The 14,300-nt window shown below is 40.8% G+C and overlaps 1 protein-coding gene across 2 annotated transcripts; it reads right to left on the reverse strand.

Annotated features, from left to right (window-relative positions):
- Positions 1-647: 647 nt before the first annotated feature.
- Positions 648-13,882, reverse strand: LOC103366746 (AP-2 complex subunit mu-A). Of its 2 annotated transcripts, XM_008294562.1 has the most exons (13): positions 13,761-13,882; positions 12,268-12,389; positions 7,396-7,661; positions 7,044-7,126; positions 6,384-6,389; positions 6,064-6,199; positions 5,268-5,412; positions 4,943-4,960; positions 4,271-4,390; positions 3,596-3,731; positions 2,661-2,758; positions 2,303-2,414; positions 648-1,841 (listed from the first exon to the last, which is right to left on the reverse strand). In XM_008294562.1, exons 2-13 carry the CDS (start codon positions 12,339-12,341, stop codon positions 1,707-1,709), a joined length of 1,329 nt encoding a protein of 442 aa, XP_008292784.1. In that variant the 5' UTR covers positions 12,342-12,389; positions 13,761-13,882; the 3' UTR covers positions 648-1,706. The 2 variants fall into 2 exon arrangements, with proteins under 2 accessions (XP_008292784.1, XP_008292785.1); XM_008294563.1 differs by lacking the exon at positions 4,943-4,960 and having other exon boundaries at positions 13,761-13,880.
- Between the last annotated feature and the right edge of the window lie 418 nt (positions 13,883-14,300).

Raw genomic sequence — 14,300 nt, forward strand, 5'->3', positions numbered from 1 at the left:
ATGAAAGGGTATGAATACATTTGAGGACGACTGTATATAAATCAGCTACAAACATATTGGAATAAACACATTAAAAAGAACAAGCTTTCAGTATATTTAGACTGTCAATGCTTCACATCTGCACATATTTGTTTTCAAAGAATCCTCACGTTATCACATACAATAGACTAGAGCTATATATCGTATGCAGTTTATGGTCTGTAATATCAACCAATCAATTCAGCCTCTCTGATGATAAATGTCATCAACCACACATTTATTCTGTTATCAGAAAAAGAAAATCTGAATGTTTCTCTCCAGTTTTAAAAAGTTTCTATTCAAAGCCACATTGCTGCCAACATCTAAACCAATCAGCTGTATTTCCCATCATGCCCTGAGGTCGAGCAGGTAATGGAGAAGAAACTGTCGCCCGGCTCCAAAAACTGCAGCTGTTTTAATCTTGTGAGATTCTAGTTGCCTACGTGTCATGAAACCAGAGCAAAGTTAGGCTCACGTCAAACAGAACTCTAACCAGCCTGCTCTCTGATTTATTTTGCACAGGTTTGGCTCATTTAATATCTGCCTAATATAACGAGGAAACAGTACACAACAACTTAAAATAACATCAGCAAAAGTGGGAACACACACACACACACAGACGGAGCAGGTGGGTTTGGTTACATAGTCAGATTTTATTGGACAGAACGGTCACCAGGGCTACAAACATGAAGAAGCAGACAGTGGCGAAGCAAACGCCAGGGGGAGACGTCACCTCACTGCAAACACTCCCAGAGCCTGATCTTTAAATCAAAATAGTGTGACAGAGTTAATCTTAGTGCTTAAGAAACATTTGGGGAATTTGGGTCAAAACAAGCTTATCAGGATGATGGTCAAACCTCAGCGCTGTCTGGAATGTTCCCTTATGGTTTAACTTCGAAAATGCCAGAAAAAAGAAAAACCAAAAAAGTAGCGGAGGAAAAGGATCAATACACTTGGAAGTACAAACACAGCTTGTACATTTCTTTTCCTCTTTCTTTTTTTAAATTGAGAGTTTTTCTTTGTCCTGTTGAGTGGCAATGACCATTCCCACAAAAAAAAAAAAAACACAGATCAAATATCAATCAGTTCATTCAAAGGGTAGACTCTACTGAGACAGAAGTCGGCATTACAGGAACTAATTCAGGATTCATTTTAAACCACCACAGCTACAAACCATCTTACCGGGGGGGATAACTCTAAGACATGTGTGACTTCTAAAGTAACTGGAGAGTAGATAGTGGGACAATAACACTGAATAAACACAACAGAGCCTTCTGTCCTCTCCCCCTGGACCCCCCTGCATCACTTGTCTTTTTCTTTTCGGACACCAGTTGGCTTACTTTTTTTTTCCTCCTTTTTTTTTTTAACTCATCACTACGAGATATATACGATACAATGGTTCACATTTTGCATATATCTGTGCATTATACCATATTTACTTTTTTTAACATTTTTATTTTTAACAATGTAAATTCGATCTCCAACACCTAGTTAGGAAGGGGGGTGAGGGTGGTGGTGGTGGTGGTGGTGGGAGAGAAGTGGGTAAGGACTGAGGGGAGAAAGTAGGAAGGGAGAGAAGAAAAAGAAAAAAAAAAATCTTAACAGGATAGATGGGAGGAGAAGTGGTCGGTTTGCTGCCTGGCGGAAGGAGAGGAGGGGGAGAGGAAGGGGGTGGGGAGAGTTGAACTTTAGCAGCGGGTTTCGTAGATGCCGGAGCGGCCGATGTATCGCACCCATTTGATGACGTCGTGGTCACTGTAGTTGAGCTTGGACTCAAACACCTTCAAGTAGCGCACCTTCAGACCAGACGGGGCGAAAGGAACCTGCGGAGGCGAGAGGAAGGGGAGTTAAGAGCGTGTCGGGGCGTGTTGGGATCTGTAGGCCACACAGGCGGGATGAGTGTTTGTGTGTTGTCTGAGGAAACGGTAAACAAGTTGTGATTTGCGTGACAGATACGGAGATCTCACTTAATCCGGAGTCAATTTGTTTGGCTGCCAACTCTGTACAAAGTTCTATTCAGCTTCTATTTCAAGTATTTAAATCAGAAAGAAAAGCCTTATTAGGAAAAATGTTTCTTTTAATAGTACGACAATTTACCAAACCTTGTGCAGCACCGGCAAACATTAAGTTCACCGAGTTTACGAGTGTGCAGGAGATTTAAGACAATCCAGTGTCTTCTCTACAACACATGTGCAGCAGGAACAAATGATCTCAGGTTTTGGAAATCACTCAAAGCTGTGATATCAGTCAGAGTGAGTGTCAGACTGAAAGACTGCATTCTTACCTCAAAGTTCATAGAGATGGGAGGCCTGGCCCATTTCTTCTTATCGTTGGTGGGCAGCAGCTCGATTTCAGCACTGATCTGAGACTCCTTCATCCCAGCCATACGTTTGATCCTACAAACACATACATCATACATCATTTGAGATTGTCTTTTCAGTCAAATAAAAAAGGAGCAGATTTTAAAACTACGGTACTACGAAAAATCCTGCTTCACATTCGGAGATAAGGTTACAAAAGAGAAGAGGGTTAAACACACAAGAGGCACCAAAGAGATGAGGCTGTTGATCATTAACTTTACAAAGAGCAGAAAACGGGTTCGCTTTCCTCTCATGATCTGTGGGGACAGAGCTGCTACTCACTTCCAGACGATGGCGTTCTCACTGGCCTTGTACTTGGCTTTTCCCTTCATACAAATCACCTGCACGCCGCTGGTGTTGAGGGGTGTTGGGATGCGCACCTGGGGAGTGAACGGAAACGCTTTTAATGTCATCAAAGTTTACACGTATAATCACAGAGGGACTACAACTTTTTTCCAATTACAGTTTGTCATATTGTCACAATGCAGGGAAAAATAAAAAGGTAACACTTTATAATAACTATCCGTTACAACTAGTTAATAGATCATTTGTAAACTGTCAATTAGTGAGTTATTAACCACTTGTTAAGTGTTTGTTAATAGTTTGTTGATGATTTATAACGATGTCTTATAGATAGTTAATAAACATTTACAAACGTTAGTTAATGAGTTATAAATGATTTGTTAACTGTATATTAATGATTTACAGCCATACCTTATAAACCAGTCATAGATCATGAACAAGCCATTAGTGAATTACTTACTAATGACTTGTTAAGTATCAGTTAATAGTTTATATATGCTATTGGGACGTTATTCTAAAGTTGCAACTACTCCTCATTTATTAACTGCTGGTAAATGAGGAATAGTTGCAACTTTAGAATAACGTCTCAATAACATACATAAGCTTATAACTAATACTTAACTACAACATTAACTCAGACTTTACAGATCATTTGTTAATAGTTTGTTAACCATCTACCAATACCAATGAAATTTTGTAGAACAACAAATGGGTGGAACAAGTTCAAGGTACAGAAATTTGATGTGATATTTAAAATATCACAGTTTTGTACCTCAACCACCCATAGACTTTTCTGTGTATTATATTTTACCAAAGACATACAACAGATAGAATGTTGAACATTGTCTTTAATGTATGAGGAATAAATGAAAAAATTCTTGCATATTAGAGGACTTAAGACGCTGTTTGCTGACCTCAATCTTCTGAGCCAGCAGAGAGGGTTTGAAGTTGGACTTGATGACCACTTTAACCTCCAGTTTAGTGCGGCCGACCTCCCTGACCAGAGGAATAACTCGGAACGGCAGGATGATGTCCTTAGTGGTGCGATATCTGCAAGTAGGAGGGATAAAAAAAAATGACTTAAACTCCATTTTGGAAAGCATACGCAGAAATTTTCTCAAGCATTAGGTCATGGGTATTTCATTTATTTCTCAACAGCTATTTCTTTAAACACGTAGAAAGTGGGTTATATTCTTTGAATATCGTTAGCGTCAAGCATCTCTTGTAAGGCTAAATGTCCATATATGGCTTTCTTGTGAGCACCAGCATCTTTTTCAATTGTCATCAATGAGGCATGTGGTCTCTGGCTGCACTTAACCTTTTTTGTACGGCGGCTCTGAGTGCTTCTAATTGAAAACCTCTGAACTTTTTATTCTTTTTTTTTTACAAAGGCTCTGTTGTCCCTGGTGATATGTTGTCAAGCTAAGAACAAAACGCTGAAGTGTTTTTTGATGCCAGAGAAAAACGCTATATGGACACGTGCCCTAACTGCTCAGCATCTTTTGTCACATTCTACTCTTGTCAGAAAGTCTAATAATACATAAACAGCTTTGAAAGTTGAAAAAAAGAAAAGAAATCCGTCTACTGACCTCATGAGCTCATACTCTCCATCAGGGGGGATGAAGCTGATGCTACGCTCTGAGTCAAACTTACTGAGACGCACACACTGGTGGAAAGTGCAGTCATCGATGGCTATGGACTGCTTCCCACTGTCAGGAGAGAAAACACATCAGAGACACACTTACACAAGAGATGAAATAACATTGACTACTAATTTATGACAATATATTTATATATCTATAGTTTAAATACTTGTGATAGCCAGTCTCCAAAAGATAAAAACTCTCCCTCAATTAATGCCCAGAATTTAAAAAAAAAAAACAACAACATATGAGTAAAGATGGGGACACGGCTGCTAGCACCAAGACATGTGAACCTAGTTGACGTTAATGTTCTGCAATTAAACGAATCACAGTTTCTGTTAGGTGTGTAGGTGAAGGGTTAAAAAGTCAAGCAGGAAGGTGTGGGCAAATAAAACACACAGACAGTGCTACGAAAAGAGGGAAACAACCACCAGGCAGTACACTGAAGAGATAACAAGGCGTGTTTCAATTGTATTGTGAGTGTGTGGGGAGCAACGGTGCATGAGATGTTTCTTAATAATGCTAAAAGGGCTTTGACAAGACATGTATATGTGTGTGAGTAAGTGTGTGTGTGTACGTTGAAGTGGCAAAGGGTGAGGACACTTGTCAGTACAGTACCTTCCTCCCCCTAAATCACTGAGGTACAGCACATAGAAAAGAAAGAGAGGGAAAGAAAGGAGAGATGCATCCAAAGGAAAGAAAAATTAAAAAATAAATTATAAAGCCTGTCTTGTTGCAAACAACAAGACAACACTGATAACACAGACAAAGGGCTAACAGACACCAACCTCATAAACCTTAACAACAATGAACTTCCTTGTCAGGGTTTTAAAGGTGGAACTGTTGTAAATAACGAAATGCAAAATAGCTACATGACGTTCAGCCTTGCTTGTTACAACATGGTTAATATCAGCTGTTTAGTTTGCTGTCCTGCGTCGCTCACCTCTTCCCTGCATCGTCCGACGCTCCTCCCTTGCCCTGCTTGTCGATGACGATCTTGTCGTTCATGCCAAATTTGCATTCGGGCATTCCGCTCAGGTAGCTCTTCATCACTACTCGGCCCGACACGTGGGCGCTCAGGACCTGGCCTGGATGGAAGAACGAAAACCATCATGAGTTTGTAAATTAAAAAACTGCACATGGAGTACTGATAATTTGATTTGTTTCAAATCAGAAGATTGACATTTGTCAAATCGATAACAAGTCTTTTCATAAAAGCAGCAAAACATAACTGAGTTTAGAGTAATCTCTGTAAATTCAATGTAAAAAGGCCTGCAGTTTGTATTATTATGAACTGAGAAGCCCATAACTTTCTCTGTCTTTAGCTGCAACTGTGCAGCTCCTACTACTGAGGAAGATTGTATGATACGATCAATAGGACAATGACAGTTTCTAAATTGACTCGATTGTTTAGTCAGCTACTGTTTCCAAGGTCAAGAATAAACCTTAAATTGAATCTTTCTATCAACATGGACAGGAAGTCCTCACAATGGAAACCAAAACAATCATATAAAAACTGTGCATTAGTTAGCTCCATAGAAAACGATGTATTTTCATTTGGCACACAGACCGTCTCAATTAGAAATAGATCCAGAAATAAATATCAAAAACAGCATCATTATGTTTTCATTAATAGAGAAACAAAACTCCAAATGCTGGACTGCTGCCACTGCTCGTTCTGAATGATAAAGTTTCACTGAATCATTCATGTCAGCGGTCAGCATTTCATACAAACAGACCTTGTGGTGACATGAGCAGATTGACGCTTTCCAGTACGTCCAGGAAAAGCTCATTGCGGCGATACTTGATGCCCTCGCGACGCCAGCCGATCTGCCCCGTCACCTGGCTGGTGATCTGAGACTGCTCCTCTTTTGTCTGGGGGGACAGGGAGAGAAACTGTATCACTGCTAACAGAAGGAAAAGGCCGACAGAATGACAACAAAAAGGGGGCGATGAAAGGGGGGTCATTAGCACTACAGGGAAGGTGGAAAACAAATATGACACAGGTCCAGACATGGAGAAAATTCATTTTCTAAATAGAGACTGAGTAGAGTCTCACCTGGTGCTGAAGTATCCAATGAGCAGAGTTGTTGAGGGAAACAAAAGGGAGGAAAAAAAACAGAAAAATATGATTTAATTTCAAGTCAAATATTCATCACACAGTAAGTACACATATATTTTACACATTAAACAGGAAGGTGCTCTTGTTTATCTGCTCTGTCTTAACACTGAGCAGCTGCAAATCCAGTATTTGTATTTTCCTGCATTATGCAAGTCGACAGGCTCTAATGGTTTCCTATGATACTGTGTGGTCCATATTTGATATTGTATCCATCCAAGTGAAACGCATTAAATCACAGCTTGCAGCACTTTCCACTAAGTAATAGCTTCCAGTGTAATGTAATGTTTAATGTTTTTTACAGGTGCTACACTTGTGTAATAGATTATTGTAAATCAAGGACCTGGAAATAGATCAGGCTTTAAATTATTAATACCAATCTCAAGTCTTGAAGTGACAAAACCATGTACTTATTATCCATTTCTGGTTAAACTAAATGGAATGGTATTAACACAAACTACACATTTATCAAGACAGGATCCACGACTAGGCTGTTACACTCAGCACTGCACTATATCTCATAAATTGGCAACTGGACGGTATATCCTCATTCTGTCAACCTAAAAGCATTACATCTGAGTCTACACTTGTCCTGCTGACCTGTCCCTTAATGCCCTGCTGGGTGATGAAAGTCTTCAGTGCTCCAGTCTCTGAGTTCTGGGGGTAGCCAAAGTCCAGGATCTCTGTGTGAACACAAACAGATAACTGTCAGAGATAAGATGTGTAAGAGGAAAAAGTAGGACACACAGGGATGGAAAGAACCAATATTGAGCAACTGAGGCATCGTATTCATCCGACTTTCACTGGGACACAAACACTAACTTTAAGGCAGGGTGATGAAGCTACTTTCCTACAACTAGAACTGAATACGAGGCCGAGAAGACAGGAACTGATGTACTTCTACTGTATTACATGAGCTGATTGATTCCACACACAAACACTCATTATCTACCATCGAGCAGCTCGTAGATGAGCACAAAGTTGTTCTTGATGTTCTCCTCGCTGATCTTGCCGAAGTAGGCTGTCATAACGTCGCACATTTTGTATAGAAACTCAAACACCATGGCGGCGTTGACATTCTGCTTGGTGACGGCCGCCAACCAGATGTTGGAGCGCTTGACGTGGAAGAAGCTGGTGCGGGCGATGTTGGTTACCGGGGACCGAACCTGCTGCCGGGCGTGAATCACGTTCACACGGAACGCATCCACGGCATTACGCCTACGATGTGAGACAGAAGGATAAAGAAGGACAGACATTTGCATTAGGAGCTGGGACGGTTGTTTTTCAGGCTTTTATTCAACAGTGACACTGCTACAGACAATACTCCACCCTTTGACATCCTGTGAAAATACTGCTGCAAAATGGACACGGTTTGATAAATAAACCCCATCAGACCTCAGGAATAGGTCTGCCCATTTCAAAATGTCAAAACATTTTTCAACCAACACAAGACACTTGGAGTTGGTGCGTTTAGAGGGAGGAAAGGAGTGTTGTTTTGTGTAAATTGTGATAATTACCACGGGAAAAGAGAAGACTCTGAAAGACCAAGGAAACAGCATCATAATTATCTCGACTTCATGTGGGAACCAGAAAAATGTTTTAATCATGTATTGATCCATGCATTGTCCAAACCTGATCATGATTTGGGTGTAAATGTCATCTGAATTATATTGAATTGAATTCAATGGAAGTGAGACAAAGCATACTTCAGCTTATTGCCAAAGCTACTTTGGGAAACTCTGTCCTGATTACCGTGGATTTATAGATAACAGGGCTTAGTGCAAAGGATGCAGCATGTTCTGACAAGGATACCAAATCCTGCTGACAAATGCCTGGGAACATCCTGAGGTCCATTTCCAGACAAATTGCAGACCTGATTGATATCTACACATAGCTTACAATACTATCAGCTCCAAGTAAATCAAGGACTCTATAACATTCTCCAACCAATGATAGAAAAAAGCTACACATAAGCATTTAAACCACTGTCATTATACTGATTTTTCCTACTAAAACATACCATGAACAGGAAATGAACCAGGCACGTGCAACTGGCAGCCTTCTTGGTTGATGGTATATATGTTGGAAGACAATGTCTTCAAACAAGTTTGGTAAATCAATGTGGTGATTACTGAATGCCCATTACAACTAATGTCAGCCTAGGAGGCTGCCATGATGTCTGCCTTGTCACTAAGCTGCTGATACAGCACAACTATCAAAAATTACCATCTTATAAGCCAGAAAACAAACATTGTACTAATGAAATGTATAAAATAGCATTCAAGCTTGATATTTCAACAAACCCAACTATAACATTTTATCCACAAAATCATAGATATCTGCAGTGTACATCGCTACATTCAACTCTCACATTTGCAAATATGACTACATAAAATATCAAACCATCTCTGAATTTGTGAGAGAAAAAAAATCAGGGCAGGAACAAAATATGAGAGGACTAACTTAACCATCATGCTCAGACTACATGCTTAGGCACCAGCAGAGCTGAGTGTGAGCAAAAGTATTCACTGAAGGGCGACTGGTACTGGCGCAGTTCTTTGGTTTTAACTGATCTGCTATTGTATTTCAGTATGCAGTGGCTTATTCACCACTGTAGCATCATGACAGGTGGCTCATGCTAAGAGAAAGTATCAGGAATTTGACCGTGGAATCAATGGGCATGCAGATTAGGGTATAATGGGGTCATTGATCGGTGGCCACGAGAGGGTAGGGTCATGCTTTAGAGGCTGGAACGTCTCTTACCTATTCCTACAGGGGCCAAGATGAACAGATGGAGGAAAAATGGTGATACAGAGGATAGAGAGGAAAAAAGGATGAAGTAAAAGGAGAGGCGAGACAAAAATGCACAAGAGACATTTTCGTGCATCATGTAGACAGAGTGAGTAACATGGGGCTTTTATGATGCTATCTTTGCAACCAAACAAGTTGGTGAATAGGTTAGCAGCGTTACACTGCCCTTTAATGTACTGTTATAATACAGCAGCATGGCAAGTGAGTAGCAAGAAATTATTTCAAGTTGTATTTGAGCTATAAGTAAAAGCACAGTATGTACCACAGCCATCTTCACAACATTATAGCACATACACTGCAGGCTTAAGAGCAACACAGAGTGTCTGGTTTACCCTGCACTGCTGCTGCAGCGAGGAAGACCACGAAAAGGCAACTGATGCTGGTGATGTCAAGAAAAAAATTCAAGCTGAAATGAGTAGACAACAACGAGACACATGGATTTTTCTGGGAAACACAATATGAAAAGTCAGTAAGTGTTGTCTTGGCAGTCTTTGCAGTTTTTTTCTTGTTTTAGGAAAATGAACTGCGGTAACAAAGACAATGAATTAAATTTGTTTCCTTTCCTTTGTTATTCAGTCCTCTTCGATGTAACAAAGAGTGTCTGAGGAAGCAGAGACAAGCAGCTGTGTTTGTGCTGCTGCAAGACAAAGATGGAGCAATGATAAAAATAAAGCAAAAACAATCACTTGACGGATTGCTGCCTAGAAACGAGACACGTTTAGACGGGATACTCGCACACAATTCCCTGCACGTATCAAATTTAAAACAGCCTATTAAATTGTGTCTAAGTAGCTAAATCTGCGAATGCAACTGGTCTCACTGAACTGCTCAGCGACGCACTACTGTTTCGGTCCCGTTCTGCTCTGCGACTAACTCTGCAACTACAGCAACAACTGATCCAGAGATAAAATGCTTAAAAATGTTTTCAGGTCCGCACAAAAAAAGTAACCTACTGACCCAACACTGGTGCAGTACACTCACACTGACAGTCTGAGAACACAAGGAAATCAATTCCTGCCCTCGTGTCGTCTCTGTACCTTGCCAACCCTCACTGTGTACATCTACAAGGGACTGGACTGGTGTCGGTACTGGCAAACATCCTTCCCTGAACTCAATACAATCATTGAATGTGACTGGATTTATACAGAAAGTGGTAATTAAGTGTCTGGATGGAGACTCTGTAGTTCCAAACAAACAGTGTGTCACAAAGCAAAGCAAAAAAAAATTAGGTCGTATCTTCACAATATGGAGTATATTCTTCTGGCCACTCTGCATGACATACACACATATATTTGCCCTATGTGAACATATGCACATCTTAAGCAGGAGGAAAAATGTCAGTTTCAATAGCATTTAATTTACAGCAGCTTTGTACAGGTGATCTTTTGACCTCCACATTTAGAATGAGTTTATAGAAAAGTGAGAGAGCTTTAAAGTTCCCAACCAACCAACAATTCATTCCCTACCACGTCAAGACAAACCTAAACAATAGTTGTCTGCTTTTGTTTTTTTTTTTAAGCTGCAGTACACATATTTCACTGCAAACATAGCCAAAGAAAAAAGGCAATGATGACTGTCAAAGTCGAAGACAAGCATACTACACTTGCAGCAATTTGCAACTGTGCATTTAGAGGAGTGGGAACTCGATTTGTACGACACGTAGAACGTTGATCGACAAATGAATCCAGCGCGACAATGATGGCTTTTACTTGACAATGATCTGCCTCCATTCACGATTCTTTTTATGACTCACGTGCATAGACAGTTTGACAAACATATGCAGATTTGTGGTTGTGTTTTTGTGGAAGGAATCTGCAGTAACATTTCCTTCGATTAACCGATGCTTTTGTGTATGGCACCTGCGTTAGTACGTAACACAAGTGAATATATCATCTGTAGTTGTGCGACATCAGAACAAAACAAAAGTATATCCCTGTTAGAGAAATCAACAAAACATCACCAAATGAAAAAAGTTACAAAGGGATAAAAACTGCATCCTCTAAATAAAAGGGTGGATCGTCCTGTATGCAATGTTAAGCTCATGCAAATCATGAGTGTTTCAATGTGCAGTACCAGATATTTCTTTTAAAACAGTCAGATTTGAAACCTCTCTGCTATATGTATTCTGACATGCAATGTATAGCAATAGGTACTTATGTGTTTCATATGTGCTTGATTTGTAATACTATGCTTATTGTCACTGATATTTGTCTGTTTTAAAGATACAAGTGTTGTTATGCACGTTTATGTAGTTACTTTATGTTTTGCATATAGTTTTACACTCAAACTTTCTACATGTTGTTACGCTTCACCGCTTTGTTTTCAACTCTTTCCTTTGTTTTACTGGCAGCACAGCCACTGTTGAATATGCACTGCACTTAACATTTAAGAGGAAAAACTTCTTGTTTTTGTTTAATGCATTGGACCCCAATCGGTAACTAATAGATGAAAAATATGCCGCTTGTCTCGGGGCATTGTTGTTAGGGTATTTACCTGGCAAATAAAGTGTACACAGAGTATTAAGAGACGTCTACGGAGATTACAACAATACATCCAAGCACTTCCCTGCCATATGGTAATAACTAATAACATGTGTCTTGGAGGTCGTGTCAACACTGAAGTGAATTTGGAAGAGTTTTTCACACAGCTGCACTCAATCTTTTAAGCAGAAGGTGTGGCTTCATAAGCACGAGTAAACCAAATCCTTGCCTCACACAGGATGGGAAGACAGTGAATGACGGCATGTTTTGTATTGATAAGTACATTTTTTATTATATGCCTCAAATGGTATTATATGGAGTTAGTAATATTATTAAATGTAATCCTGACTTAGCTTTGATTTGTTCTTTTTCCAGAAAACAAATGTGAACTTGGCCAGGACGAGGGACATAATGCTCTCTTATCCAGGATAAACCCCGACCTGTCCACTCACACTGGATCAGGAGCTTCTTACTGACCTCAAGTACCCCAAAATGTGGGAAGGTTACAGCAGGTTCGCTCCAGAGAAACGTACCCTATGTCATCTCGGTAGACACGGGAGATGAGGACCTCCCCCTTGTGGTTGTAGATGAACAGTCCTCCAATCATTGTGGCTGCTCCTCAATCCCAACTTGCCATGGTGAAACCAAACCCCTCCTGAGAAGAGACAGAAATGAAGGAAGGAAAAAGGGGAAGGAAAGAGGGGTGAGAGAGAAGTGAAAGCAGTGAAACTTGAGGGAGAGACCGACAGTACAGAGAGGCATTTGTCCCTCACATCCGCTTTCTCTGTCTCTTTCAAAAACACACACACAGATCACTCTATTGCCAGCTGAACCTATCCTGCAGCTGCACCACTGTGGTGACTCATTTTTGTTGGATGCATGTGCATACATTCATCAGCGTTCCCTCCAATATAGGCTTTAAAAAAAAAAGGCTACTACCACTCTCACCACAGGCTATTTCTTGTTTTCCTCCCAAGTGAGATTAAAGGCAGATTAGTAGCCACGAGTGTGAAGCAGGATGCCTCCAGGTAGCCTGCTAAAATCTGTTACTCTTAATAAGTACCGTTTTACTGCCAAAGATTGCCTGGATCTGATTAGGCTAGACACGAAACCTTAACTAAGACTATAATCTAAAGACAAGTAAATTTCCCTAAAGCCAGTGTTGCTGTTAAACAATTGATCTGTTTATGGCTTAGACCAACAAATCAAAGGCAGCTGCCCTCGTTTCAAGAATGAAGCTTCTGGAAATCAGAGGATGAAGGACATGTTTGAAATTCCTCGAAGGCAGAATCGGCACACTTTACCACATGGCTTTCAGAGGAAAAACACAGCTCCAACATAAGCCCAAGATTAGTGAAATATTTCCCCGTTAAGACACTGCTGAGTCGTGACCGAATAAACCGAGCACCGGACCTGAGGGGGTTTAATCGCCCATTTATTGGCCAAGTCAAGATGTCTGCTCACTCGGGCCGTTTCCTAACGTTCATACATTTTTCATAATTACTCGTTTGTTCCTCGGCCAGACACTCAGGTTTGCCCGAAAAGCTTTGTTTTAAGCCTTCTTAAGTGGCACTGATGAAGGCTTGACCTTCAGCTAGGATCAAGTGATGGAGAATACACCGAGTGAGAGGTAGCTAGCTAATTTAGCTAACGATAGCGGGTTAGCTGGCGGTGGTGTTGAGTGGACCTGCGGATCAGTCAGTTTGACGGCTATTTAACATGTAGCATTATTAATTACAGGACACTTACGACTTAACTATGTACAGAACAAAATATGCAAAGGCAGTATTAAGTCGCCGATAAATGGCAGAAACAGCACGCTAAATGCTTTTAGTTTAAAATAAAAAAGATAGCCTTTCCGTTATCATGCTAGTTATAGCTTGACGTTAGCTTGCGCAGCGGCGGCTAAAGTTGCTAACGCTAGCATCGAATGAAACCGTTTCGCCGGCTTTCCTTTACGGTTCCCGGGCCGTAGCTGATCATTGTGACGCGGAAAAGATCACCGCGTCGTCTGTGGTGAACTTACCCTAGTTCTCTCACGAACCCCACCAGTCTTTCGCTCCCCGCTTGGCCTTGAAGATAGCCCGTGTCAGGATCCAGTGGGTTCCCAGTTCACACACCCGCTAATTCCGCTCCTTCCTCCCGGTCCTCTGATAGCTGTCAGCTGACCCGCCGTCCTTACGCACGACCGTTCCGCTGTGACAGGAAAAGGCGCGGCTGGAGCGGCGAGTAAACCGCACCCAGGCCCCGTTGTGATAAGCTACAGGGGCTACTGGTCAATTATTATTAGTTTCATGGTAGTTCATTTGTGACTTTGGTGTTTTAAAGCTTATACAAGAAAGCACGGTGGGCTGATCCTCTTTTAAGAAGTGTTAGCATGTGTTCCAGTTACTTAAACACACGAGTTGCAGTAACTTCTGAGTGAGTGTAAGCAAGGAAGTGAATGTTCCTGTGGGGGTTCAGCAAAGATCATACTTTAATGTTTGCATTAATGGATGTGTAGGTGGTCTTGTTTCATGTTGACCTGTAGAGTCATTTATTTTTTTTGTCCAAGCTGAATCAAGTC

The sequence above is a fragment of the Stegastes partitus genome, unplaced genomic scaffold, assembly GCF_000690725.1.
Source record: "Stegastes partitus isolate 25-593 unplaced genomic scaffold, Stegastes_partitus-1.0.2 Scaffold973, whole genome shotgun sequence".
Taxonomy (NCBI): Eukaryota; Metazoa; Chordata; class Actinopteri; family Pomacentridae; genus Stegastes; species Stegastes partitus.

Excerpts from the sequence above, each read along its gene's own strand:
- LOC103366746 (XM_008294562.1), bottom strand. The coding sequence starts at position 12,341 with ATGATTGGAGGACTGTTCATCTACAACCACAAGGGGGAGGTCCTCATC. Across the intron at positions 3,732-4,270 it reads GGAGAGTATGAGCTCATGAG|ATATCGCACCACTAAGGACA; the intron begins GTCAGTAGACGG and ends TCCTACTTGCAG. Across the intron at positions 2,759-3,595 it reads TGCTGGCTCAGAAGATTGAG|GTGCGCATCCCAACACCCCT; the intron begins GTCAGCAAACAG and ends TTCACTCCCCAG.